At 57.5% G+C, this 27342-nt stretch overlaps 8 protein-coding genes across 8 annotated transcripts; 4 read left to right on the top strand and 4 right to left on the bottom strand.

Annotated features, from left to right (window-relative positions):
• Positions 1-541: 541 nt before the first annotated feature.
• On the top strand, positions 542-1903 carry EsH8_IV_000053 (nucleotide sugar dehydrogenase; the record flags this gene model as incomplete). The annotated part of the gene is made up of 1 exon (XM_083264943.1): positions 542-1903. The coding sequence occupies one exon, from the start codon at positions 542-544 to the stop codon at positions 1901-1903; it is 1362 nt and encodes a 453-aa protein (XP_083123838.1).
• A 2679-nt stretch (positions 1904-4582) lies between these two features.
• On the bottom strand, positions 4583-5294 carry EsH8_IV_000052 (uncharacterized protein; the record flags this gene model as incomplete). The annotated part of the gene is made up of 2 exons (XM_083264942.1): positions 4583-5062; positions 5289-5294. The coding sequence occupies 2 exons, from the start codon at positions 5292-5294 to the stop codon at positions 4583-4585; spliced, it is 486 nt and encodes a 161-aa protein (XP_083123837.1).
• Positions 5295-6353: 1059 nt separating this feature from the next.
• On the bottom strand, positions 6354-8917 carry EsH8_IV_000051 (uncharacterized protein; the record flags this gene model as incomplete). Its single annotated transcript, XM_083264941.1, has 5 exons — positions 6354-6563; positions 6615-7214; positions 7261-7400; positions 7447-8250; positions 8425-8917. 5 exons carry the CDS (start codon positions 8915-8917, stop codon positions 6354-6356), a joined length of 2247 nt encoding a protein of 748 aa, XP_083123836.1.
• A 1210-nt stretch (positions 8918-10127) lies between these two features.
• On the top strand, positions 10128-11120 carry EsH8_IV_000050 (mitochondrial 54S ribosomal protein uL15m; the record flags this gene model as incomplete). The annotated part of the gene is made up of 2 exons (XM_083264940.1): positions 10128-10453; positions 10532-11120. 2 exons carry the CDS (start codon positions 10128-10130, stop codon positions 11118-11120), a joined length of 915 nt encoding a protein of 304 aa, XP_083123835.1.
• Positions 11121-11749: 629 nt separating this feature from the next.
• On the top strand, positions 11750-12700 carry EsH8_IV_000049 (uncharacterized protein; the record flags this gene model as incomplete). The annotated part of the gene is made up of 1 exon (XM_083264939.1): positions 11750-12700. The coding sequence occupies one exon, from the start codon at positions 11750-11752 to the stop codon at positions 12698-12700; it is 951 nt and encodes a 316-aa protein (XP_083123834.1).
• A 2375-nt stretch (positions 12701-15075) lies between these two features.
• EsH8_IV_000048 (nucleotide-diphospho-sugar transferase) lies at positions 15076-16810 on the top strand (the record flags this gene model as incomplete). The annotated part of the gene is made up of 5 exons (XM_083264938.1): positions 15076-15365; positions 15422-15820; positions 15878-15964; positions 16017-16419; positions 16469-16810. The coding sequence occupies 5 exons, from the start codon at positions 15076-15078 to the stop codon at positions 16808-16810; spliced, it is 1521 nt and encodes a 506-aa protein (XP_083123833.1).
• A 1322-nt stretch (positions 16811-18132) lies between these two features.
• Positions 18133-20376, bottom strand: EsH8_IV_000047 (dihydroxy-acid dehydratase; the record flags this gene model as incomplete). Its single annotated transcript, XM_083264937.1, has 5 exons — positions 18133-19604; positions 19701-19808; positions 19900-19907; positions 19972-20069; positions 20218-20376. 5 exons carry the CDS (start codon positions 20374-20376, stop codon positions 18133-18135), a joined length of 1845 nt encoding a protein of 614 aa, XP_083123832.1.
• A 3871-nt stretch (positions 20377-24247) lies between these two features.
• On the bottom strand, positions 24248-25305 carry EsH8_IV_000046 (uncharacterized protein; the record flags this gene model as incomplete). Its single annotated transcript, XM_083264936.1, has 2 exons — positions 24248-25093; positions 25165-25305. 2 exons carry the CDS (start codon positions 25303-25305, stop codon positions 24248-24250), a joined length of 987 nt encoding a protein of 328 aa, XP_083123831.1.
• Positions 25306-27342: the final 2037 nt, after the last annotated feature.

Below are 27342 nucleotides of genomic sequence, written 5' to 3'. Positions count from 1 at the left end.
TTCCAACTTTGATCCGTCCACGGCCCCGGCGCTATCCTAGCCGCGTGCCGCCGTCTTGGGGAGCCTCACCACTACCAAGGCGCCCACGCCGTGCTGCAAGCGTGGATCTGCCCGATTAGGCCCGGCGGCACTCAGCTTCAGACCGTGTCTCAATCATTGCTTTCCACAGGTGCTGGCATGGAGAGGTGTTGCCAAAGTTTGGTCTGGGCAACTTCCAGAAGCTGACGCCAGGGGCAGGGCCAACATGAGTGGGCTGTCTCCTCCTCTTCCTCCTGCCCGTTCATCGTGTTAGTGCCTTAATCTGCAAGTCTTTTTAACTCCCGTCTCCTTTCTTCCAACAAGATCTTCTCCCTTCCTTTCTGTGCGCCCCTCTCTTCCCTCTTCACGCCCTCTTCAAGAGCCACCCGCTTGGCAGTGTAGTGAACTTTGCAAAGAAAGATATCATAGGATATCCCCCACCATTTTCCCAACTCTTCTCTGCCACTCATTCACATCCACAATCACCTTGTCCATTGTTCCTTCACACCCTCACTTCGCCGTAATGGATGCCCAAATGCCCACCCCCGACACTCCGGAGCGGTCTCCGACCTACCGCAACGCCTACCCCTTTGAATCCCCGGAGAGCAAGTCTGAGCCTTGGGAGTTCTCTCACGATGGCTACTACCCCGTCACTCCTCCCACGGAGGAGTGCGAGTCGGACGAGGAGCTCGCAACCATTGCCAGCTCCATTGACCTCGAGGCTGAACCGTTGGTTGCCGTCATCGGGGTTGGCTACGTCGGAGAGCACCTCGTGGGCAACTTCGCTCGCAAGTTCAACGTTCTTGGTTTCGATGTCTCCGAGGAACGAGTCCAGAGCCTTGAGAGGGAGTTCGGCCCGGACAGCAAGGCCAAGTTCACCTGCAAGCCCAGTGACATGGCAGCGGCCACCCACTTCCTCATTTCGGTCCCTACTCTTCTGCGCCCAGACCAGACCATCGACTCCTCTTTCCTGAGGTCCGCGCTCAAGAACGTCGCCACGTACGCCCGTCCCGGCTCGGTGGTTGTCGTCGAATCCTCTGTCGCGGTCGGCATGACCAGAGAGCTGCTCGGCCCTCTGGCAAAGGAGCGTCACTTCTTCGCCGGCATGTCTCCCGAGCGTGTCGATCCCGGCCGTGTCGAGCCTCCCGCCTTCGCCATCCCCAAGATCGTATCCGGCCTGGATGATATGGTCCCCGGATCGCTCAACGCCATCGTTCGCCTTTACTCCCAGGTTTTCGACAACGTCGTGCCTGTGTCGCGGCCCGAGGTTGCCGAGATGACCAAGCTGTACGAGAACTGCCAGCGCATGATGTGCATTGCGTTCGCAAACGAGATGGCCGATGCCTGTCTGGGCCATGGTGTTGACCCGTACGAGGTCTCTGGCGCCGCGGCCACCAAGCCTTTCGGGTACATGCCCTTCACCCCCAGTCTCGGTGTTGGCGGTCACTGCATCCCGGTCAACCCGTACTACCTTCTTTCCAACAGCCAGTTCCCCCTCTTGCAGCACGCAACGGAGAAGATGCGCGCCCGCCCGGCGGCCATCGCCCAACGCGCAGTTGAGACACTGTGCGCCGAGAAGCCGCGGCCCAGCGTCCTCGTTGTTGGCATGGGCTTCAAGAAGGGCCAGTCTCACCTGGCAAACTCCCCCGGCCTCGAGCTCGCGAAGAGCCTTGTGCTGACGGAGAAGGTCGATGTTTGCTGGGCCGATCCCCTCGTCAAGCAGGAGGCGGTGCCGCAGATTGCTCGCCTGGACGTCGAGGGCTGGAACGCCAAGTCGCTGGAGCAGCGCTTCGACATGGTCATTGTCGCCTTCAGGCAAACGGGTCTCGATTTTGATGTCCTGAGCCAACTTGAGCGGACTCGTGTCGAGATGTGGTGCAACTAAGACTTCGGCCAAGGCTTGCGGCTGTATTGGGCTGATGGTGGCGCCCTAGCCATGGGCGTCCAATCCGGCATTTTCCTCTGTCATATTTTTCTTCTTCACGATCTTCAACATTTTCCTCCAATCATTGGGTTTTCATTACCTTTTTATTTTTTGGCGCATGTGGCCTGTTTGCAGCGGTATATAATGATGGAGCAAACGGCAGGTTGAGGGCACGAAGGTGTGCACGACGGATGTAATACCTCGGGGTCTCCTTGCTCAGGTCTCCTTCTTTTTTCTTCTCATCGAATGGTGTCATGGGTATTTTTTGGTAGATAAAAAATTGTTGCGTCTTGATGGAATCGGCACAAAGAACATTAGCAACTGTCGAAGGGTAGATGGGCGATAGGCATTTCGGGGATTCGGTCCTGTTCCTAATGTTGATTCATATGTTCAAAGTTCCGGTGCTCTGTTGACGTGATTGTGAGTGTCGCATGCCGTGATCGGATCGGTCCAAAGTTGTCGAATACGCGGGAGCGGAGTGAGGATTGTCGTCGGGCGTCCACTCTATAAATCCCTCGAAATAACTGTTCCCTGATCAGCCTGTCGGAAAAGACGGCACGCCTTGTCCTCATGTCATCCAGCTAGTTCCCGTGCATCCATCTCCATTCGGGTGCGATTATGTCGTTTACGGTGCCGAGCTGCCGAAATGCGCCGGTTGTCGATGTTTCCGCAAGATTTCCGGGACACTCGCTGGGCTGCGTTGCGCGCTGTGCAGCTTGCGGCCGGCACTCGTTGATATATCTGGTATCTGGTGCTGTGGCTATCAAGATCTGAGATTGGCTTGCATGCGCGCCCTTTTTGCTGTCCCATATCGTGGTGCGTTATCTATTGATATGCGCGGCACCGGCAGCTAGCCGGAATGGCTCTTTTGGCTGGCAACCTTACCATATCGAACGGCTGAGTATCCTGGCCTGGAGATAAGAGGGTTGCTTTATTGCTCTTTTCGGGACGGCCATCGCAACGGCCTGCGAGGACAAAAATGCAAGACGCGACGATACGAGGGACGATACGAAGACTGACCGGCGGAAGCTGGGCGAAGATGGTGTGAAGGGCGGTGAGCAAAATGCAGCAGCAGCAGAGTGTCGAATGGATGCCGGAGGAGAGGTGACTGGCGACATCAAGCGAGGCTTGCTCATTGGCGTTGTCCGGAAGGGTGCGGCAACTCCCCCCTCCCTTCACTTCAATTCAGTCTCGAGGATTGGGCCTCGCCTGTCTTTTGGAGTGGAATACTGTTGGTAGTTGGGTAGGGCACAACACCCTCGGCGACTTGCCCCTTCTGCATCTGCCGCCAAGTCGGCGTGTCCTGGAGGTACCCGCGAGGCTATGGTGCGGTCCGCGGCCTCCATGCTGTCGTATTGTTGGGAGAACACGATGATCCGGACGATCGAGATCTGACTGCATGTAGACTTCTGTGCACGAGGACACTCGGCAGCCAACAGATGTCTCTCGGCTGGCGTGGCCTGCCGATCGCCAGCCCATTGACAGCCACAGCCTCATTACCATACACAAATGCTCAAAACCTCGGTAGTCGTGTCAATGTCGACACGGCGAGCTTTCCAGGCCCTGAGGATGTTACGGACTTGGAAGCCAAAATGCGAGAGATTTGTTGTTCTATGGTGTGAGCTTTGCAAGTATTCAGCCTGCATCCTTCAAAGGGCATGCATTCCAACTGGCGAACCATCTGGAGGAATATTTATCAAGCAGTTGTAAATGAATTTCCTTGGGTAGAACTGTCAAGTATACAATATAGAGATTTGACCATTCGTGAACGGTGTAGAGTGGCCTGATGCTTTTCTGTTATTTTATTATGTTAGATATAATTTAAACTATTGATGCATAGAGTCTCCGTATATCAGAAACTTGTGTTTTGGTTAAATGAAGATGACAAACCCGTCCTAGACCAGATCTGATGATAGATTACCACGGGAAACTACACCTGATATTCATCGCAGCTTCATCGGACTTGTGTTTGGCTGAAGCTTTTCATATCTGGTTTCGATTGTTCTCAACAGTCACAATACCAGCAGCCAATGTATTTCCTCCCTTCTCCTCCCTTGGTTCATACAAGCTGCCTCTGCTCCTGATGCCAGAGGCCCTCATTATTCTCGCTGTTTTCTACCTTCGCCTACCTGGTTGAGGCCATGACTGCATCCTGCAGAAGTACTCAGCCGAACCGAGGCATCTGAGCCTCAAAGACTTGGTATGGTGATGTAGTGCGGGCAGGCAAGCTAGCGCGGAATATTCCGAGACACACGCGTGAACTTCTGTATGCTGCTGCTACCACTCCATGGAAGCAGGGGGACGTCATTGAGGGTTCAATGTTTTGTTTAGAATTTAGGCCATCTAAGTAGTGAATGTTCAGAGGGGAAATCTCGAGGGAAAGGAATGAATTAGAGCCTCTTCCTATAGCCACCAGGAAAAGGTAGCATCAAGCATGCCTACTTATCAACGGCCCGTTGACCCAGTATCAAATCCATCTGCCGTACAAATCCCATACCACTAACGAATCCGAGTGCCTCCTCCGTGAACAAGCCATTATCCCTCGCGAGCTACCCGGTCCCTGGGCAGCGACGAGACCGCCGATAAAAATTCCACCCGTAGTATAGAAGCGACATTGCCAACCGTGTCGTGGTTATCCGCTCAGGAGTACGACGGGCCCGCCTGGTGACCGACGTCACCCATTCCGCCCATGTTGACAATGAAATGTCTGCTGTTCGTCTTCGCGGCCTTGGCCTTCTGCTTTTCAACAGGGTCCTTAATGGCCCTGGTGGCGCTATTCGCGCGACAAGCGTGGCAAGTCTTGAGGGAGACGTTGCCGTCGAGGCCGGTGAAGTTCACCTCCGGCTTACACTTTCGTTGGGTTGAACAGTAGCACCAGCGGGCGTACATCGGGTCGAAGACCACCGCGTTGCAACGGCGGGGGACGCCGCCGCTGTAGTCGTTGCCGTCGATCCTGTACACTTCCATCTTGCAGTTCAAGTGCACGCCAGTGAGGTCGTTTCGGCCCACGGCATCGTTGTCGAAGCCGGCGAATCCATTGCCGCCGTTGCCGTTGCCAACGCCCTGGTTGCCGTCGTTGCCGTCAACGAAGAGGCTCTGCTCGTGGGCTTCATCTTGGGTCTTGAAGGTATTAGTAAGGAATACTCGCGGGACGGGCGACGCCGTGGAAGAACAGAACGGTGGGTAGAGCGTGGAGATGATGAGGGTGAGTGGAAGGAAGGTGTAATAGGGGCATGGGTAGACGATGGTGATGAGGCAGAGAGGAATCCCTCGATGAAGGTGAAGGGGCGAAAGGAGTACATCAAAACAGAAAGAAACGCAGCAGGGGGACAAGGGCATGACCTACAGCCATGATGTAGCAAATGTGCTTGCTCAAAGAGAGTTCGTCTTGTCTTGTTGTCTTTGGTGTTTGACGATGAAGCTGGTTCCAAGGAGTGGAAGAAAGCTGCTTGTTCGGTATTGTAAAGGGTTGTTGAGAATCTAACTGGGATAGGAGAAAGAAGCAGAAGAAGAGTTTTCACTCAAGTCGAGCCAATGTGGCCAACGACGACTAATCGACCCTAGGGCTTGGGGCTCTCTCGATCTCACGATACCCTATAGGAAATCCTCAACGCGCTCCCGATATTCAGGTCTATAGCGGGGACAACGGCATGTGACTGGAATTCACCAGGAGGATAAAGGAGGCGGGAAGGAGAGGACGTTGCCTGAGTACAACGTCCCCTTTTCTGGGGGCAGTACAGGCACGACAATGAGTCTCAAAAGGGGCGAGGGCGAAGGTGACTGGGTAGTGAGCATATGGGAATATATCACAATGAGGGTTACAATCATTTAGGCACAGGGCAGCATATGATGAGCTAGACTATCGTGTCATATTTCAAAGGCCACCTTGAATGTGGATAAGATGACGAGTCCTACCAGAAGCGTACTGAAGGTGGGACTAAGACGATCGACGAATCCTACATGTATTGCAGACTAATCTTGACGAGGTCGGCGAGGAGGGTGTGTGCAGTTTTTATACCGAACGGAGCAGGCCAATGTGGCGATCAGAACTGGAATCAGGCGTGGGCAAGGGTACCCTCGAGGACAACATCACGAGCGGGGCAGGTCACACAAGACGAGCCTTCAAGCAACAGCAGCGACGACGGAGGTAAAAATTAAGAACCATGGTATTAAAAGCAACTTGCGTAACCAAAGGGTATTCGGCGACGGGTCCCTGCTCTAAGATGTACATCTGGTTGGAAATATCGCGCTCAGAAAACGTCACAATTTCGTACAAGACTGGGACTGCCGCTGACAGTCAACACAAGAGTTGAGCAATCTGGCGGATGTAGAGAAAAGACCGGAACTCCAGATATGGAAAAACGCTGATATGCAAAATCGAAGCGGGAAAAGGCGCCGGGTGAAGACGCTATCAGTCGCCCAGAGGCATGCCCTCCAGCTCGTCGAGCAGACGGCGCCAGTTGTCAGCCAGCATCTCGGAGTACTTGACGCGCTCCTGGGCCCAGTCCTGGTTCCAACGTGACACGTGGAACTGAGTCGACTGGAAATAGATGAGCTCGTCACGGATGCATTCCTTGACAAAGATGGATCGGTTGTGCTGGTTGACGATGGACTCCTTGTCCTGCAAAAGACGTCAGTAGTTGCTTTGGGCCGCACAGGAAACTCGACATACCTTGATAATCGCCTCAACCACCTTCTCAATCTCACCCGGTTTTACCAAACCCTCAGGCTTGCTGCGGAGGCTGGCCAGCTTCGTCTCATTCGTCTGGATCCTCCGCTCCAGGTAGGGAATGTTGTCCTTGTCGAGCCGCTCCCTCCGTTCAAACAGGTCGCGAATACTGACAAGAGCATCTCGCTGGCGCTTCAAGTCCTCCAACACACCCTCGTCCCAGGCCTTGCTTTCGTCTTCCAAAAGAGTCTGGCATGTTCTCAAATGTCTGCTCATGGATGTCAGGCCGTCATTGAGCAAAGGCACGTCGTTGGTGTCGCTGGCATAGGTGTCGGCGCTCGTCTCTGTCAGGGAGGTGAGGGACATGGCGATGCGGGCGTGGTCGGCGGCGACGCCCTCGCTCCGCTTCACCAGGCGGTCCATGACGTTGCAGATGGTGATGTACAGTTCAGCCGACCGCCGGATACCAGCCCGTGTCTTGTCAAACAGGGCCTCGAGCGTGGGGGGGAGAGAGTCCTCAAGGCCAGGTGGGAGGACGCGCCCTGCGAACTCGTCTTGGACAGAGATGGTTGCCTGTTTACGCCATACGGAAAGTTCCTGATACTACCAATTAGCAAGGCTCAGTTTCGGTGAAGCGAGGTTGGCTTACAGTAGGAACGGTGAGGAACATGATGATGAGCTGCTCCTGGCCGAGAATGGGATGGCGAACGAGGGCATTCAGAAACCTTGCCAGACCTCGGCGGCGCTTCTCTATAAAGGCGCCGTCGTTGGAGAAGTGGTTTCCATTGACTGTTGCTGTCAGCGATGATCGTGCAAATGGCGGGTCAAAACTCACCAGCAACACGCTTGGGAGGCAACAGAGGCAGCGCTCTGAACGGGTATCGCTTGTGCATGCAGTCCAGAAGCCATACAAAGTCACTGTATCGCCTGATAACCTTGCTACCTCGTCGGATGCTGGAAACCTCGTAGTTGTGGTGCTGGAACATGAACAAGCCCTCCTTCTCCGGCATCAAGGTGACGATGATGTTCTCCTCAACAGCGCCTCCGGTCCTGCCACTCATGGTGGTGCGCAAGGCGGGCGTGCTCGAGGGATTGACAGCCGCATCGCGTCCGCCACCGGTGCTGCCGAAAGGACTCGTGATCTGGTTGGGGATCGGCTCGCTGAAACCGCCTCCCGGGTTGTTGCCGTCAAAGTAGCCGCCCCAACCGCCACCTGGTGATGTTCCGGTGCTTATATTTTGACGGCCGGAACCCGTCTCGGAGCTGACGGTCGCCGTCGTGTAGGAAGACATGGTTCGGCCGGCGATGGCGGTGCTCGGCGACGTGCTGTAGTTGCCATTGCCATTACCGTTTCCGTTGCCGTTTGCGGCAGAGCGCTGGGGGCTGGCACCGTTGGCTCTGCTGGGGGACTCAATAGCGGCGTGCGCATGGCCCTTGTGTACGTCGGGGGAGTTCCATGGGTCTTCGGGTTCTGGGAAGTCCATCGGAGGTCGGCGCAGGGTGCTTGGCTGAGGCGGCGGCGGCGGTGCAGTTTCGGTGGGTGGTGTGACGGGAGCTTGGGGAGGTTTGGCAGCAAGCTCGGAGATGGGAGGCATCACGGGAGCAGCAGTCAAGCCGGCGAGCTTGGGTAGCGGAAGGTCTGGTTAGTGTATTGGCAATTAGTACAGAACCCCACACAGATTGCGCACTGATAAGTCACTGCGATAGTCGATAGCTCGGCGGGACAGGGTGCCAAGGTCATGGGCATATACGTCGATGGGGACAGAGATGGGTGGACGGAGAACAATGAGGGGGGGAGTTGAACAAAACTCACTTCTGCGGCGCTCGTCTACGGTGTCGAGGCTGATGGACTCGCCTTCCTGTGCCAGGGCAATGAGTGCCAAAAGGACGTTGAACTCGCCGCGTCCGACGGCAATGTCGCCACCTGCAGCCGGCACAACCATGGACATGATCTGCGCCTGGTGGTCGGCTCCCAGGCGCGCGGCGGCAAACAGCTTGGCTATGCCGCCGGCGTTGACGCGCCCTCCGTTGCCATCCTCCCGGACGACCGTGTCAAAGGTCTCGATGTAGCTATCGGGCACGTCGGAGGCGGAGAGGAGGTTGCGGACAAGGTCGGCGCGGGACTGCTTCTTCCTCGGGGTAGGCATGTCCCACGGCGAGTTCTCGGCGGCGGCGAAGTCGTCGTCGGTGAAGAGCGAGTTCGAGGCAGACTTGGACATGGGCTCTTCGTCGAACAGCGATCGCGATGGGGCGGCGGAGGTGATGGACGGAGACTCCGTCGGTGGTGACGATCCGAAGAGGGACATGTTTGGCGACTATGTACGGACCGGATAGGCGATATCAAGGTGGTACTGGATCTGGTGCTGGTGCTCAGCAACTCTGTACGACCCGATTGAAGTCCCTCCAATGAATTCGATGGACGGCTGAGGTGGGCGTTGGCCAACGCAGGGGGGGAATGTCTGGAGGCTGTCGGCCTCGTAATTGATGCGTAATTGGGGAGAGAAGGTGCGTGGTGCAGAGTGGCAGATAAGAGCAGGGCAGCCAAGGTCCGGAGTAAGCCTGCCGCGTAACAGGCCGAATCCGCCGATGTTTCTCGGTAGCAGGCCAAGGTTACCTATAGCTTGAGCCCAACATGAATATGGAGAACGCCGGGGATGATGCGGAGGACCACGACAGGTGCACGCAAGCTCAATTGTACGCGACAAAACACGTGGTGACTCTACGGGTGACACGAGAAGGCGTGGTGAACTTTTTTTTTCTTCCTTCTGGTTTGTTTTGTTTTCCAAGGTCCGGCTGTGGGAGAGAGCTGGGCTGGGGCGCAAGCTTCAGACACGTCGAGGCGGGCCGTGAACGAGGGACGGCGACGAGGGGACCAGGACTGGACGAGGGAACGCTGACGACAGAAGCCTGAGCCGAGTGCCTGAATCGTCTGTGCCAGACATGCAAGCGGCATGAACCTTGGTTTTGCGAAGCTCCCACCTTTGGGCATGGGCGACTGGGGACACCACGCTGAAGCGGAGCAAACAGTCCCTGTCGCAGGTCAGCGTCCGCTGAACACGCGCAGCAGCACGGGGACGGGGGGCTGGGGGCGGGCTCTGACGGGACCAGGGGGAGCTTCACACTTCCAGGCGTAAGTAAGCAAGTCATATGTATCCAGTCTCCAGTTTCCAGCGTCCCAGTCTCCATCCGGTGGAGGTTGCGCCATGATGGGGGGCCCGTTCATGCATGTGCGACACTAGCCACAGCTTCTCTCGCAGGAGCACCCACCATCAGCCACAGCCACAGCCACAGCCACGGCCGTCATAGCCACAGCCAGAAAAGAAGAAAAGAAAAAAGGATCATGGATGCCTCAGGCATGAGAACCTCGGCCTTTCTTCGCGAGGTTCTGCCGGGCTCGCGACCGGGCCAGCAAGCTCCTGTGAGGCTCCATTGGAAATTTTGGAGGACCGAACCCAAGGGGCGTGTCAGTGTCACTCCCAAGCCACCCAGTCGCCCATACCGACCACCACCTTCACAATGCCGCCGCGGTTACTATCCCCATTGCATGTCACGACATGCTGTAGCCGGGCGCTGCGACCCTCGACGAACCCCCCGAGCCTCGCCTCCCTCTTCGCCGGCCTGTCCATCGGCACCCGCAATGCCTCCATCCTCGCCAGCCTAAGCGACAACAAGTCTGCCTACAACAAGCGCATCAGAGTCGGTCGAGGTGCCTCTGCCGGCAAGGGCAAGACGTCCGGACGAGGTCACAAGGGTCAAAAGCAGCATGGTCACGTCAAGCCGTGGTTCCAGGGTGGCCAGACACCTCTGATTGTGCAGAGAGGATCCAAGGGTTTCGACAACAAGTAGGTGCACCAATTGGCTTGCTGCCCAGCACAGCAGCCTCGCCCCGGAGCCTCACGTTGACGTTAACCCAATTGCAGGCGCGCCCCCGTCATGTCCAAACTGAACCTCGACAAGCTGCAGCAGTGGATCGACGCCGGCCGACTGGACGCTACGAAGCAGATCACGGTCAAGGAGATCATCGAGTCGGGCTTGATTGGCAGCGTCAAGGACGGTATCAAGCTCCTCGGAAGAGGAAAGCAGGACCTCCGCCAGCCCATCGATATCATGGTCTCCCGCGCGTCGTCGTCCGCCATTGACGCCATCGAGGGCAACGGCGGCAAGATCCTCACGAGATTCTACACGAAGCAGTCCATCAAGCGCATCCTGCGCGGCGAGAGCGTCAACACGGACAAGCCGCTGCCCTACGGCAAGGAGTACGTCGAGAGTGTTCTCTCCGAGGCGCGCAAGAAGACGTTCCAGTACAGACTGCCCGACCCCACGAGCCGTTCCGACATTGAGTACTACCGCGACCCCGCCCACCGGGGATACATGAGCCATCTGCTCAAGGAGGGCGAGTCGCCCAGTTTGTACTTCAAGGTGCCGATTGCGAGGAAGCGTGTGGATGGTGCGGCGAGGGAGGCGCGCAAGCAGGAGAAGAAGGTTGTCCGCGAGGATGTCCTCTGGTAAATATGAGTTCCGAGAGGAGAGCACAGCAGACGAAATGTACCATTACTTCCCGGCGATATGTACGTACAGATATTGTATACTACCCCAAGCAAAAAAAATAGCTCGGCTTCTCTCAGTCGACGCTTTCCGTCTGATATCAAACGCTCTAGCCCTTTCGCCTGGGGACTAGAACCAGCGAACATGGGATTGTGAATCAGGGTTTGGCCCAACTCTTCCACTACTGAGAGCTTGTTACAAAGACGATGCGCAGATCTTGCAGATCCGTTGGAGGGGGGAAGCAATTGGGTTCTGAAAGAGCATGGAGAGGGGGCGTATCCGTGTCTCGGACTTTGTGTACTGCACTGCTCTTTCGGGTTCGGGTTCGGATTGCCAACTCCCACGCGGGGAGAGCATTGAAGGGAGCGTCTGGCGTTGCCTCAGCCGTCCCTTTCTCCCCCAGAGTCAATCCATCCAAGCATTCAATCGAACGACGTCTAGCCCGCCCGTTCACATGCGCTTTTCGTTTCTTTTCCGAGGGGTTTAATTAGGATGGCGCCCGGAAAACATTTCGTGAAACGGACGTAGGCTTGTCCGTCTACGCCCAACTAGCCCACTTACGCGCCTTTTCACTTCTTCTCTTTCTTGCCATCATGGGCTCGCTTGGGTTTCTTGCTACTGTCGGGGCGGTCGCCCTCCTCGCTGCGGTGTACAAACTCGCGTGGCCCTTTGCTCCATTTTTCCGCAAGTCAAGGCTTGATCGATACCTCCGGGCCGTCGACGGCAAGCCCGCCTGGGCGCTAGTCACCGGCGCGAGCGACGGCATCGGTAAGGGGCTCGCGAACGAGCTCGCCCGGCGGGGCTTCAACGTGGTCCTCCACGGACGCAACGACGTCAAGCTGGAGGGCGTCAGGGGCAACCTCGCCCGCAGGCACCCGGGCCGGGAGTTCCGGGTCATGGTCGGCGACGCCGGGGTGCTGGGCTCGGGGTCTCGGCCGTGGGATGCCGCGCTGGCGCCGCTGGAGGGCCTCAACTTGAGGGTCCTTATCAACAACGTCGGCGGCGGCCCCGCGCTCCCCACCATGCGGCGGCTGGACCAGTTCACGACGGAGGAGATCGCGTCCAACGTGCACATGAACGCCCTGTTCCCGACGCTGCTGAGCTCCATCTTGCTGAGGCGGTTCGCCGGCAGCTCGGCGCCCGCTCTCGTCGTCAACGTGGGGTCCCTCTCGGACAACGGGCTGCCCCTCCTGTCATTCTACAGCGGGAGCAAGGCGTACCTCAACTCCCTGTCGACGGCCATGGCGAGGGAGCTCTCGCTCGATGGGGTTTATGTGGAGGTCATGGGTGTCCGGGTTGGGGAGGTGGCCACCAAGACGGATCTCGTGACGCCCAGTTTGTTTTGCCCGTCGGTGGATACCATGGCGAATGCCATCCTGGACCGGGCCGGGTGTGGGAGGGCGGTCGTGGTTCCGTACTGGGGGCATGCGGTGCAAATGGTCCTCTTGGATATGGTGCCGCTGGCGCTGCAGGATCCTCTCCTTAAGAAGATAATGGGCAAGATGAGATATGAGGAAAAGGTAATGCTCTCCAAGGGGGAGTGAGGGGCAAACACGAAGACATTGGATACGGCTCTAGCAATCAAGAGATCAACCGCAGCAGTCCATTTTATAAGGAGATCACGAGCAGGATGGGGGTGTAAGTGGGACTCGAACAGAATAGATGTGTTGTGCGTTCAAAGAGTGAGAGATACCGGGCATGGAAGACGCGCTGGGTCTCGCTTCGTAAGACTTTGCGATTGACGGCATCAACAACAGCATCAAGCGTTACAGGATTGGCACGATCAAGCAGGGCTTTGGTGGTCCTACAATCCATAGGGTTGACAAAGTTGAAGTCATGGTTATCCGGTGATCCACAGACCCGGGGCTTCTGGAAGTACGTAAGTCGGACCATCTCCGGAGGGTTCGGTAGCACACCTTTTGATGGAAACAGCTTGTGGGCAGCTGGTGTCGGACAACCGCGAACAGCTGCCATGGCGAAGGTGGCATGGCCAGGAATGCCAGCATCGGAATAGGGATCGGATTTAAATGATATGCCTTGATGGCGATTGGACAGGTGGGAGGCGGGTGGGAAGTTGTGGCGCAGAGCTGACAAGCTCAAGGAGACAGGGTTGGCAGGGAACTTGGCTTCTTCCTTCGCGGTGCTTGTGCTTGCCGGCATTGGCGCATGTGCAGGAAAGAATCAGGATGTGGGATTGTGGGAAATGGGCGCCAATGCAGAGGAAGCTGCGGTGGCAGGCCCTTTTTTTTTTTGGTTATTTTTATTTCTTTTGCCATTGCCAAACAGGATTCCCCCAAAGAAAGAATCCAGATGTCCAGATTGCCTAGGGGCGGGCGGTACGTACCGCAGGGAAAAAGGAGGGTCCCACTCCCTCCTTTCCGCGCGCTTCTTGGCGGGGCCGGCGGGCCAATTATGCGATGCGACCGAGCCAGCTCGGATCCACTTGAAGCCCCCGTTGTATCCACTCTGCTTTCCCTCGGCTTGGCTTCATTGGCTGCGTCCGGATCCAGTTGTTGCAGCTCCCGTCCAGTGCAGTCCAGTCCGGTCTGGTCTCTGGTACCCCGTCCAGTACCCGTCCAAGGCCAGGGCCAGGCAAAAAGCCCAGAGACGATCACGGCGGAGAAAGAGGAGAAAGAGAGAGACAGGCAATGGCAAAGGCGAGGTATTGGCAGTGGCAGTGGCAGTGGCAGTGGCAGAGAGAGACAGAGGCAGTTTCAAGAAGACAAGGGGAGAATGATAGTGAGCGAGTGAGAGCGAGTGAGTGCAAGAGAGAGGGAGAGGAGAGAGATAGGAGACAGACATGGTAGCAGCAGTGGCACAGAGTGGCAGCGGGTGGCAGTGGTGGCAGTGGTGGCAGTGGCCCACCCCCCCAGCGGCCCCTAATCCCATCCTCATCCGTCCACGTCCCTTCGCCTTTGCCTGTGTGTCCTTTTGCATGACAGGAGATACAGGGTGTACAGCCAGTCTAGTCGTCCCTATCTCGCTACTGCTGCGTGCGCACCTTACCGTCCGCGCCCCCGTCCCGACTCCCCTATCGCCAGAAAAAAAAAATGCCAACCTAACTCTCCTATCCGTGACATCTGTCAGCTTTTTCTCCCGCACCCCCAAAAAGGTTGGTTCTTTTTTCCCTAATTAACCAACTCTCTTTCTCTCCCACGAACGCCCCCCTCCGACCTCTTGCGACCTTCGACCACCCCCCCTCCCGACCTGACGACGACGACAGCGTTCCGCCGCTTTGCGAACGCCACTGACCTATGTCGGCTGCCGAGACGTCCACTCGACGCAATTGACATCGACTCGGCTCAACCCCGTCACTGTCAGCCTTTGACCTCGGGAACCATTTGACCTTCGTGCCAACCCACACACCACGAGGTAGTAGCCCGTAGCGGATTCGCCATTGCATTGCAACAGCGTGGCGTACCAGAGCACGAAGCAACTGCTGCTGCGCTACCCCATTCACCACCTGCCACCCGCCGCCGCCGTCGCTACCGTGCTGCGCATACCTCCTTCGACGCGTACCTTGGTCTGAAAACTGTCCAGTCTCAGCCAGCCCGTCTTCGGTCAGCACTCCACTACTACCACCACCACCACTACCGCCGACGCCTTGCTCGAGGGAAACTTCGTCCCTGCCGCTCGTTCACCTTGACTGTGCATTCCGCATCGTCCCAACCAGCACTTTTGCTGCCTCGATAAGAGACCCGGCTTTGCTTTTGCTCGCGGTCCGCGTCTACGTCCAAAATTCCTAATCGGCACGCCGCAATCGCCTCCCACCACCCCTTGCCCAATCCTGCCTACTAATCTCGACGACGCATCCTCCAACGCCACCCTTTGACCCATCCCATCTCTCATCCGACGCACCTCCAACCGACATCCATCCTCTTCACACATCTGCTGGCGACGGTACGCCGCAGCCGTAGCCATGGATCTCTTCAGACGAGCCGTCAAGGCTATCCCGTCAACATCGCCGCAATTGCCTGTGGCTGACGAGAAGCCGGCCACGAAGCATGCCCGCCAGAACAGATTGACATCGCGCCTCGCCTTCTTCAGAAGACCCCTGCGGCTTCGCGGGAACTCGAGCATCTCGGTGCCTCTCGGCGTCGTCATCCTCTTCCCCCTGATCGTCGTCATTCTTATCCTGGTGCTGTTTGTCAGGCACCCTAGCTCTCCCGGGAGGATATTGATGCCCGCGGGCGCCCCTCCCGCCATCAGGTATGTCTCGCGTGACGCCGCCAGCCATTGGCAAGAACTGACGTGATGGCGCATAGGAAAATCAGCGAAGAGCACGACAAGGTCTTCGTTACCGGATGCCTCGAACCCGATGTGAGCAGGCCCCGAGCCAACGGTGCCTTCGTCGTCCTGGCCCGCAACAAGGAATTGGACGGAGTCATCCAGTCCATCAAGTCCATCGAGCGTCACTTCAACCGCTGGTACCACTACCCCTACGTCTTCCTGAACGACGGCGACTTCAACGAGACATTCAAGGAGGTTGTCACCAACTACACGTCCGCTCCCGTCGAGTTCGGCAAGGTTGGTCCTGAGATGTGGGGTTACCCCGACTGGATCGACCACAAGGTCGCCAAGGAGGGTATCGCCAAGCAGGGCGACGCCGCCGTCATGTACGGCGGCCTGGAGAGCTACCACGCCATGTGCCGATTCTACTCTGGGTGAGTCGCCGAAGCGGACGGGCAAGGGGTTCTCGAGCGAAGGCTAACCCAATTCAGATTCTTCTACAAGCACGAGCTTCTCGCCAAGTACAACTGGTACTGGCGTCTTGAGCCGGAGATCAAGTACTTCTGCGACATTACTTAGTACGTGGGACAACGCCTCTGTGGTTCGACCGCGACAGCTAACAAAAGACAGTGATCCTTTCTGGGCCATGATCGATGCCAACAAGACGTACGGCTTCACCATCGCTGTCAAGGAACTCCGCGAGACCGTCCCCAACATCTTCAGATACGCCTCCGCCTACAAGCGCCTCAAGGGCCTCAAGTCTAAGGGCCTGTGGGAGATGTTCGTCGACCCCGTCCCCGAGAAGAAGGAGGAGCCGACCGACCAATCCCCCCTCCCCGAGGAAGTCCTGCGCAGCGACCCCAACCGGAACAACCTTCCCGACATCGACCCCGAGGCTATGGAAGGCGAGTCGTACAACATGTGCCATTTCTGGTCCAACTTCGAGATTGCCAGCCTCGACTGGTTCCGCAGCAAGGAATACGAGGATTTCTTCCAAATGATGGACCGCAGTGGAGGCTTCTGGATGGAACGCGTAAGTGATTGGCATGCACGAGGGTAGGAACTTAGCTAACGTTGACAAGTGGGGTGACGCCCCGATCCACTCCCTGGCCGCCGGCGCCCTCCTCGCCCCCCGGGACATCCACTACTTCCGAGACTTCGGTTACCGACACACCACCATCCAGCACTGCCCTGCAAACGCCCCGGCCCGACAGCTTCCCAGACAACCGTACCTCGAGAAGACGACGCTGGACGACAAGAAGCGTTCCGAGGAGGACAAGTACTGGGACGACTGGGACGCGGAGAAGGAGAACGGAGTCGGCTGCCGATGCAGATGCGACACGGACATTGTCGACGTCGAGGGCAAGGAGGGATCGTGCCTCGCCGAGTGGGTCGACGTCGCAGGCGGATGGGCCAGCCCGTAATTCAAACGACAACGCATCGCATACGATGTCACGAGTCACCGCCAGCAAACACGCTCTGGCGCCAGTAACGGGGAAAACGAAGGAAAAACAAAATAGGGATTGTATATTGACGAAGCGGAGATGTCAGAGTCCTTGTCTTCAGAGGTTGTCTCAATAATGCTGGCTTGCACGGGTGTAACGGCATGGCCAGTATCGGTTCGTGCTCGAGTCTTTGGGAGTTTACAGGGTTTCAAAGTATTCCGGTCATTGTCCATAATCAGTTTTTTCGTTTTCATTTTCTTACACAAACCACAAGGGATTGCGACGCATGAAATAGAGAGGTGGAAAGCTACAGAAATGGCTGGCCCGGGTTATTTCCTGGGCCGAGAGACTTTTTTTTTATATTTTTCCTGGAAGGGGGTATTTTGCTTGGAGAGCGAGAGAGAGAGAGAGAGATGCTCGAGAGGGAGACAGAGGGAGAGAGGGAGCAAGGGTCGGCGAGAACCCTCCTGCCGCGCGCGCATGGATACCACCAAGCTGCTGTATGGGACGCATAAACAACGAAATATGGACAGCCTATTCCTGGAAGAGATTTGTGTGTTTTTTTTCAGAGTTAGAGCGAGTGCATGCTGGAGTGCCCGCGGCGGTTTCCAGCGGAATGGTACATATCTGAGCTATTTGAGGTCCTTTTTTCCCCCCACTCCCTCGGCCTCGCAAGTGATGTGGTTTCCATGGTCCGTTGCTGTTTTGTTTAAGCTATTTTGACGTGGGCCTGTGTCCCGGGGTGTCGTTTGAGTGTCAAAAGAGACGTGTAGCTTTGCTTGCCATGCTCAGCTTGTCTGGGAAATCGTGAGAGGGTTGCGTGGGAAAGGAGGAAGGGGATTCGGGTGGTATCAGGACTTTCTTTGCCTTGGCGGGGAGGCTCGGATGGGATGCCAAGTCGACTCGCCGAGAATTAGAAGGGCCCGCCCGGTCCCCCGTATACACGAATACTACAAGTTTTTATTTTGTTTTATTTTGCGTCTTATTTTTGCAGTGTGATTTGATGTCCAGGGAGGGGTCGGGAAGGGTGAGGAGTCGGCTTCGGGGGCGTGAGCTCACTACAATTCACCTTGACATGTTCACCTTTCAAGATCTAGACAGCCATCTCACGGGGAGTCGGCAGCATCGACTACGGGGCCGGTATTTGGTGTGGGGGAAATAATTATGTTGGAATTGCAAGTCCTTTCCCAAAGACTTGCTCAAGGGGGGGAGTTTCCTACCCCCATGGACGACATTTCTACTAAAGCTCTCTGCCATGATTCCCCCCCTTCTCTAACCCCGATTTTCAACACACACACCCCTCACCACGAAGGGTCCGCCTGGTCCGTCACGGCGCCGTGGCTCGCGTCGCCGACCAGGCGGGCGTACTTGCCCAGGGCGCCCCTCCGCACGTGCGGCAGCGGGGCCTTCCACTCGGCGCGGCGGCGCTCGAACTCGGCCTCGTCGACGTCGACGGCGTCGATGCGGTTCGTCTCGGCGTTGATGGTGACGGTGTCGCCGTTGCGCACGAGGGCGATGGGCCCGCCGACGGCGGCCTCGGGGACGACGTGGCCGACGATGAAGCCGTGCGAGGCGCCGCTGTAGCGGCCGTCCGTCACGAGCGCGACGTTGTCGAGCCCGGCGCCCATGATGGCGGCGCTGGCGCGCAGCTGCTCGGGCATGCCGGGCCCGCCCTTGGGGCCCTCGTACCGCACGATGAGGACCAGGTTGCCGTCCTCGCGGCGGATGGAGCCCGCCGAGAGCGCGACGTCGAGCTCGTGCTCCTTGTCGAAGACGCGCGCCGAGCCCGTGAAGGACAGGCCCTCCTTGCCCGTGATCTTGGCGACGGCGCCGCCGGGGGCGAGGTTGCCGCGGAGGATGCGCAGGTGGCCCGTCTTCTTGATGGGGTTGGAGAGCGGGCGGATGATCTGCTGGTTGGGGTCGAGCGAGGGCCAGTCGGCGACGTTCTCGGCGAGGGTGCGGCCGGTGACGGTCATGATGGTGCCGTCGATGAGGCCGGCGGCGACGAGCATCTTGAGGACCGAGGGGGTGCCGCCGACGCGGTACAGGTCCTCCATGTAGTACTTGCCCGAAGGGGCGAGGTCGGCGAGGAAGGGGATGCGGTTGCTGGTGCGGTCGATGTCGTCGAGCGTCAGCGGCACGTCGGCCGTGTTGGCCATGGCGAGGAAGTGCAGGACGCCGTTGGTGGAGCCGCCGAGGATCATGGTCAGGACGAGGGCGTTCTCGAAGGCGGCGCGCGACATGAGGTCGCGCGGGCGTATATCCTTCTCCATGACGACCTTGATGGCCTCGGCGGCGCGCTCGCACTCGCGCGCCTTCTCGGGCGACAGCGCCGGGTACGACGAGGAGCCCGGCAGGGAGAGGCCCATGGCCTCGATGGCCGTCGCCATGGTGTTGGCCGTGTACATGCCGCCGCAGGCGCCAGCGCCGGGGCAGGCGTGGCGCTCAATGTCGTCGAGCACGTCCGAGGGGGTGCGGCCCTCGGCGCCCGGGTTGCACTTGGCGTGCAGCCGGTCGTAGGTGAAGGCGCCGCGGGCCTCGTAGCACGTGCTGATGTTGATGGGCTTCTCGAGGAGGTCCGAGTGGCCCTTCATGATGGTGCCGCCGTAGATCATGATGAAGGGCCGGTTGTGCCGCGCCGCCGCCATGATGGTGCCCGGCATGTTCTTGTCGCAGCCGGGGATGGAGATGTTGGCGTCGTGGTGCTGGGCGAACGTCACCGACTCGATGCTGTCGGCGATGATCTCGCGCGTTTGGAGGGAGAAGCGCATGCCTTTGGGTTGGGTGGTTCGCTAGTCAGCCGGCCGTGTTTGCGGAAATGGACGACGGTTCATTCAAGGGGGAAAGGGGAGGGGGGGGAGTGCTTTACCTTCTCCTCCCATGGTGATGGCGTCCGACACGCCGACGGTGTTGAACTGCCATCCGAGCATACCCTGCTTCTCAACGGCCTTCTTCACGATCCTGCCAAACTCGAGAACTGTGCCGTGTTAGCCACGTCTATATGCCTCTCGCATGTCGCTTTTGGCGCGCGCGCGACAGAGAGTGAGAGAGAGAGTGTGTGTGCTCACGATGTGTGCTGTGTCGGTCGTGTTAGTCCCCGCTGCCCATTGAAGCTTCGTAAAGGAGGATTGGCTACATACTTGCAAGGGTTGCCCTCCCACCACACCGTCGCGATGCCTACGTGCGGCGCATTCTTCATCATCTCGCGGTTGGGCACGCCGGCGCCGTACAGCATGGCCTAGACGATCCGGTGAGCTCTTCTGACGCAATTCCCAGTACCCCGCGGTGACAACCCCCCCGCATCGCATGGCCTGGCCCGGAACCCCGCATTCCCCAACTTCACTCGGCGGAGGGCGGTACAAAGGGCATTTTCATTGCTTGCGTACCTGGGCGCCGGGGAAGTCGTGCTCCCGGGTGATTGTGTGCGACCAGCGGTTCAATGGCCCGCCGGCGGGCAGGGACTTGAACTGGATGTAGTCATGGCTGTCCTTGTAGTCGGTGTCCTCGACGTCGCTGGGGACGTGCCCTGCTTGTTCGGCGCTCATTGCGAAGGCTCGTGGTGTTCCGTTGCACTGGCACAAGGCAAGTAGTTTCTCTTCTTCTTCAATTCAGTAGGAGAAGGGCTCTTTGATGCGAAAAGGAGGCTCGAGCCGGCAGACCAAGGCTTGCTTGCGTTGCTGTACCGATGCAGTGATGTTGCAACGTGAGGGGAGAGAGTTTACGTCAACCGAGGGTAATGGGGAGAGAGGGAAAAAAGATTCAATGGCAGCAAACGCGGGGACAAGAAGAGGCGACTGGGGGGCGGCGTCTTTCTTTTGAACCTTGTTTCGCAAAGCTCGAGAGCACGCAGCTCCCCGGCAGCGGCAACGGCAGCGGCAGCCAACATCGAGAACGCGGGCGAGGGCGGGGGGAGAGCTGTCGCTGTCCTGGGGCCTCTGGACGGGGGAAACCACCCAGCGCTCCACCGAGGCTCGGGGGGCAGATCCGCTCGGGACGCCCTTGAACCCGGTTCTGCTTATTACGCGCGATCCTATTGGGGGGCCTGCCGACGGGGGACGAAGCGGCTCACCATCGTCGGCTGATCCCAGCTGGGCCTGGGAAAAAAAACGTCGGGGTGTAGTCCGCGGTTGGAGTGGAGCAACGGTCAATTGACTTTTGCGGGTGAATACACGGGCACAGGAGACGTCGAAGAGGGGTAACGAGATGGAGCAGACCCGTCCATTCAACGGGTTCGACGGAAAAAGGGAGTGCAATGGACGAGCGAGTCGCGGATATAGCGCTGGCCAACGGATCCCCCATCACCAAACCCGGGGACGGGGGATATACACGCGAGCACCTCGAAGTGCTCGGCAGCACCACGAAGCCCAACGAGAGGCTCAACGGCAACGCAGCAGCAGCAGCAGCAGCAGCATCGTCGTCATCAGCGAAAAAACGGCATTCTCTCCGATGTGAACTCTGCCCCCCACCATCACAGCTGTCACCAACAGCCGTCACTGACGTTGCTGGGGCGCTGCTGGGGCGGGCCGGGGCCTGCATCGAGCAAACCTGTGGAGGACGCGGACGAGAAAAGTCAATAAAGGCGAGGGGGTGAGAGGCCGGCCGAGTGGGTGATTGGATGGCGCCGGTCTGTGGGACAGGAGCCGATGAGGTGAGGGACGGACAGACAGCGCACACGGCCTCTCTGCTCGCGGATAATGTCCCTGTGCTGTGTCCCCTAGCTCACCTTAGCGTTGACGGGAAGCGAAATGCCTCCATAATGACTGGTTCCTGGACGCTGCGTAATGAGGCATGATGCATACGTTCCAAGGCGTCCAGTCTCGTTGCCCACACTTGTGGAAAGTCGCGCTGCTGCTGCCCCCCACCTATAACCATGTCCCAATCACGGCAGAGGTATTTGTGGCGGGCAACGGGTGTTGATGCCGGCCAGGTTGCACCAACGCCCTATTGGACGCGGATCGGGAGAGCGAGAAGCGGAGAGGATAGCAGTGCATCTGGACAGGCCATTATCAATGAATGCAAGCCGTTCATGACGAGCCTTGGTTCGATTGTTAGCTAGATGGAGGCATAGTGTAAGTTGGGGGAGGAATAGAAAAAGAAACGAAAAGAAAACAAAAATCCCAACCATGAAATGCCAGCTCGCGGGCAGAAAGAATCCGGGGTGGTCCAGACCAATCAATCACAAGGGGGGGGAGGACGGTCCAAGATGGGTTTTGTGTGACTGGGGGATTGGGCTCCGAAGCCTCCGATACTCGGGGCCATTTCGTACGAGGAGCACCTGGAGACAGTTGATGGTCGTCGACGGACTCTCCGCCTGGGGCTGCAGCGCTCCCGTCCCCTCCCCGCATCCAAGATTTTTAGGCGGTCGGGATTGTCTGGGCGCGGGGTGGTGCTGCAACGTCTCGAGAAGCCCCCGCCCGTTGCAACACTTGCTGTATGCGACCTGCAGGTAAGGGAGGTCGTGTGCTCGCTCGTATGCACACAATACCCGTGCCCCAAGGCCGCATCTTGAACGAGGAGGGAGGAGGAGGGCGTGGCGGCCAGCTTGTCTTGCCTGTATGTCTGTCCGTCTGTCTGCCTTGTCTGTCTGTACGAAGCCCGAGATCAGATAGCGTGCCGAGCCCCGGTCGTGTTGCCCAAAAGGTTTCTGGGATACTTTGGTCCGATCAACGGGCATCTCCCTGGCCGTCCTCGATGGCATGATGGGATGGCACTCTGTTTGACTCTGCGTTTGGATCGACGAGGGACGCCGGCCATGAGACGACGGCTTCCTCGAAAAAGGAAGACGGCGAAGAAGGGCGTTCGTCACGATCGTCGTCCGAGTTATCCGCCCAACTCTACCGGTTTCGAAATCCAGACGGATGGCGCAGCCCGTTACGCAGCCCACACCCCCCTCCTCCTCGCTCGCCCCCCCTCTCTCTCTTGAGAAACATGATCAGGGACGATGCTTGGCGGGCGGGTGTTCCAACATGGACAAAACCATATTTGCTTCAAGATATGGGAGGAAAGAAGGTTTTCGGGGTGTGACGCCCTTTCGGACACCCATGGGTCGACACCTGAGTATATTTGGCCGTTTGGGCTGCATGAGTTGCCCAGGGAAAGCCTTAACAGGCGAGGGAACCGAAGACTCGCGGCACGCCGGTATACGTTTATTTGAGAACGAAGCAATTTGTGCACGGGTACGTACCTTCGAAGAAAGGCCACTTTGGACGCCTCACGATCCGTTGTTGTTTCCAACTTTCCCACAAACAAGCAAGGAAGAGAAATGCGTGGCCTCTTGTCCCAAATATAGTGTCTGTTGCTGCGCAGTAATTAATGCTGCAGCCCTTTCTCGCGCGTGGGGAGGGGGGAACAATTGCCGATGTTGCCTCCCCCCCGCCTGCGTCCATCCTGCGGCACTCTGTCAATGGCTTGATGTCCCGCCGTTTTCTCTGGAGCAGCACCTGGAACTTGGTTGGATCAAAGCACAGAGAGGGGAGGAGAGAGAGAGATAGTGAGAGAGAGTCAACACCACCACCTGTTTGTTTATTTCTCGCCGCCAAGTAAAGATACAGGCGTCAGACACTACGCTTGGACAGAACAAGTTTCTCATTCATGCGTATCTCAACCCCGCCTGGCAAGACACGGCAGCAGATGCAGTTGGTTATCATCACTGTAGCATGTGGGGGGAGACAAGATAGACAAGAGTCTCTCAAAACTGCTTCCTCGATTCGCCGTTTTGTACTAGAAAAAAATAAGGAAAAAGAAGAACCCCAACGCAAATCGTTGTCTGCATGAACCCCTCTGGACTCCGGGAGCCGCTCTAATGTTACAAAAGCCTGCCCATACACACGCTTGGTTGCGTTTGTATGCGAGGCGTGGTTCGTGTCATCACTTCATTTCTGCAATGGGTTGAAAGGTGCCTCCCCGAGAAGATGAAAGAAGAAGTGTAAATACCCTCTACACTGTTGTCATGACCACCCGTCCCGTTTTGGGATGCGGTACCACCAGTTTCCTTCGCGCGAGCCTCGTCCATGGCTCGTTTTTTTGCCCAAGCGGGTAAAAAAAAAGAAATCGGAAATGAAAATAAAAAAATAAAAAAAGGACTCTTTTCCCTCCCGCAAAGTCCGCAGACCACCTCCATCCTGCGCCGGATATCAACCCCCCCAACTTTGTTCGCAGACCTCCCAGTCGTATGTGTTCGTGTGCGATGAAGAAGATGATAATAAAGTGCCGAAAGACCATGACAAAGAAAAACCCAATCTCGGAAGCGAAGCCGGCAGAAGCGAATAACATGGCTGTGGCTCGATGCTGTAAGTCTTCTTGTGCTCAAATCGGGAAGAAGCAGCAACGCCTCAAGCAAGAATCAGACACAAAAAGGTATGAAGTAATACACTGATAGAAGTCAAAGTGACAGGATCGGAGCCGAGCTTCTCATGCTCAGACTCTCTGCTCCTCCATGCGTCTCACCAACTCGCGCTCGCGGGGAGATCGCGGGTTGGCGTCAATGCCGAGGATCGCAGAGATGCGAGTCTTGTCTTGGGGCCTGTCGTAGGTATCACGGTCCAGGTTGTCCGGGCTGGAGGTGGGCGTGATGGGCGTGCTGGCCCGTTGCTGGTTGCAGCACGCACCGTTCTTCCACGCCTGCTCCAGGACGACGGGGTTGGCGCCCGGGCCGTAGTCGTTGGCGACGGCGGCCCAGAATGAGGCGCGGTGGGCAGTGTAGACGGATTGGAGGCGGTGCATATCAACGTGCTGGTGGCTGACGGGAGGTTGGCTGGGGGGAAGCGTGCACTCCAGGCGCAGCGGCGGCGTCATTGGAAGACTGCCGGACATGGACTGGAATGTGGCCGAGGGGAGAGCCGCGCTGTGAGGCTCCGGGAGGGGGGTGGGGTATCCTCGTGTGGGAGAGGCGGTAGGGTGCGGCAGGGTCATGCAGATCGGCTTGGGGAGGATGGCTGGGAGCCGCGGGGAAGCGCTGTGGCCCATGATGCTGGGCAGCTGCATGGGCGCGGGGGAGACGGGGGCGAAGCTCCCCGAGCTGCCCGGAGGCGATACAGAGCGAGGAGTCGACTCTCGGAGCGGGGAGGGCATCGTCTGCTGCATGACGGGGGAGTGGTTCGCAGAGGAACCGGAAGAGACCGAAGTCGTACGCTGCTTGCGTCGGTTGCTGCCGTGGCTAAGCTGGTGGTAGTGCAGGCGGCAGGCCAACTCGGTCTTCTTCAAGTGAGCAGCAATGTGCTTATAGGGCATCTTCTGGAGACGAGTCTGGAGGAGATAAACTTCCTGTTTCCTGGTTAGACACACACGCCCCGACATTGTTTGCGGCAGCAACAGCCACAGCCAAAGACACATACCTCGTCCTCGCTCCATGCTCGACCACCTCCGGTCGAAGCCGCCTTGCGGTTCTTGGTGACACCGTATTCGTGACGATCCATGGCGTCAGAAGTAGGAGTATATGTGGCCGTGTGAGGCGCGAGTTGCATCGTAGGAGACATGTTTTTTTTCCTTCGTAAATTCGTGTGTGTCGAACAGTCGATGTGGTACCTCTCAGAAGTAGGATGGTGGGGGGATCTTGGTCACTTGATAAAAAGTCTTCGCGCGTCTTGGCGTATTCCTGGAAGCTGGGTTTGATAAGAGAAGCAGAAACTTGCTGCCGACGAATCGAAAGGTATAAATTGGTTGTGTTTGAAAAAGGAGGAATTCCGGCCGGAAGCTCGCAACAACGAAGTCGGCTTTCTGCAGATCCGTCAAGGAGATGGGGAAACGGATAAGCGGAGGGGAATGATCCCAAAGAAGTGAAGTGAAGTCGTTTGTTTGAATAAACCGGATAGGCCAAGTGTATTGACAAAAAAGGTGGTGATCAAGAAGCGTAGTCAAATGAGTGTGTGCAGCCAAGCCAGTTGGACAATGAAGGAAAGTAAAACCCTAGCTGCGGGAGAAGAAAAGAAGGACACGCAACTGCGCTTCAAGAAGACGAAAAAAAGGGATGTTGATGATGAACCCGATAGGTAGAGAAGGTAAACAGGAGAATGGAAAAAGTCGAGACGGGGGAGAGGGGAGGGTAAAGTAATAATGCAGCCGCAGCCGTGTCTGGCTGGCACTGGCAGGACAGGACAAGCATTCGTTCGAGGCAGACAGGCGCGCACACACACCAAAACGAGAAGAGCGGGTTGGCAGGCATAGCAAACATTGCCTCATGATGTTCGGGCGCTGGTACATGCACGACAGGGGTCTAGCACACCGTCAAGTCTAGCCCTGTTGCAGATATTCAGCAGTGATGCCAGCAGACCCTGGAGAAGATGGGGTGGATGTGACAGAATTAGCAGAGCATAACGTTTGGTCTGATCCGCCGGCCTGCTGCCATCCCCATTTTCTGATTCTGAACAAGACACGCCCACCACACTTGTGCAAGCCACACCCTGTCCGGCCACACCCCTGTTCGAGGCAGAAAGAGGAGACGGACGAGGAACCAGGCATGGGTGCGAGATTATGGATCCGGTGAGAGACGAACGTGCGTCTCAACCGGCGACCACGATGGATTGAGGGGTGAGCAAGCCACTTGTGCCGGCCAATAAACGAGCCAGAGCAAAATGGGCAACTGCCCGCAACGACATGTAGCCTCGGAGGCTCGGGGGGTGCAAGCTGAGCATGGACCAAGAAGCCCATGGAGCCCGTTGACGAGAAAAAATGGGAAAAAGAGGCTCTTCTCCTTGGGAACCCGGAACATGGGGAGGGGCAGACGAAAAGCCACCAAACCCGTGTAGCGTAGCGCCCGCTTACCGAAAAGAGCGGTGTCTCGCCTCCAGTTTGTTTCTTCCCTTCCTTCATGGAGGGAGAGTGCCTGGTCTGAGCCGGGGGGCTCCATCTGGATTCAGAGCCTCAACCAGCAGGCATCTTGACGACCCGCCAGCTGGTTTTGGTTTCGGTCACGGCACATGGCTGGTGGATCTTGTTCAGGACTAACGAAGGAAGGAAGAGAAAAAAAAATTGCCGTCTTTTCTTTTGCGGTTACGCGCGTGGCAGACCGCCGCATAGAATGGGGCATAGGATGGCGTGGCATGGCATCGCCGAGAGGCTGTTTGGCATCGAAGCTTGACTCGGGAACAAGCCGTCGAGCCCATAACCTCGACACCATGACACTGGGACGGGCGGCTCGCAACAAGGAAGAGGACGTTACTATTTGCGGCCGACGTCTCGTCTCAAGTCGCAATAAGCATACGTCTGCTCACCGTCGATCTCGAGGAGGCATCGGGGTGGAAGAGGAGGAGGAGAGGGGGGTGGGGAGTCAGTCAGTCAATCGTAGGGTTGGGGCTCTGGAGGGTGGTTGGTTCAGAGGAAGGGGATTTGGATGGACGAAAGCGAAAGTACTGGAGGTGAAGACCGGGAGCTGGCGGGTACACGTCGCATACATTCGCAGCATATGCCCATTCGAGAGAGAGACGGGGTACCGAGCAGGTTGCTTTCTAGTCTCGGTCTCGCAAATAGGTGCGTGCGGTGAGATCAGAAGAGAACGTGCTTCATCGTCGTTGCCG

This window comes from Colletotrichum jinshuiense, chromosome 4 (genome assembly GCF_051148585.1).
Source record: "Colletotrichum jinshuiense chromosome 4, complete sequence".
Classification (NCBI taxonomy): Eukaryota; Fungi; Ascomycota; class Sordariomycetes; order Glomerellales; family Glomerellaceae; genus Colletotrichum; species Colletotrichum jinshuiense.
The sequence above is the reverse complement of the archived record's forward strand: the minus strand, read 5'-3'. Positions and strand labels throughout refer to the sequence as shown.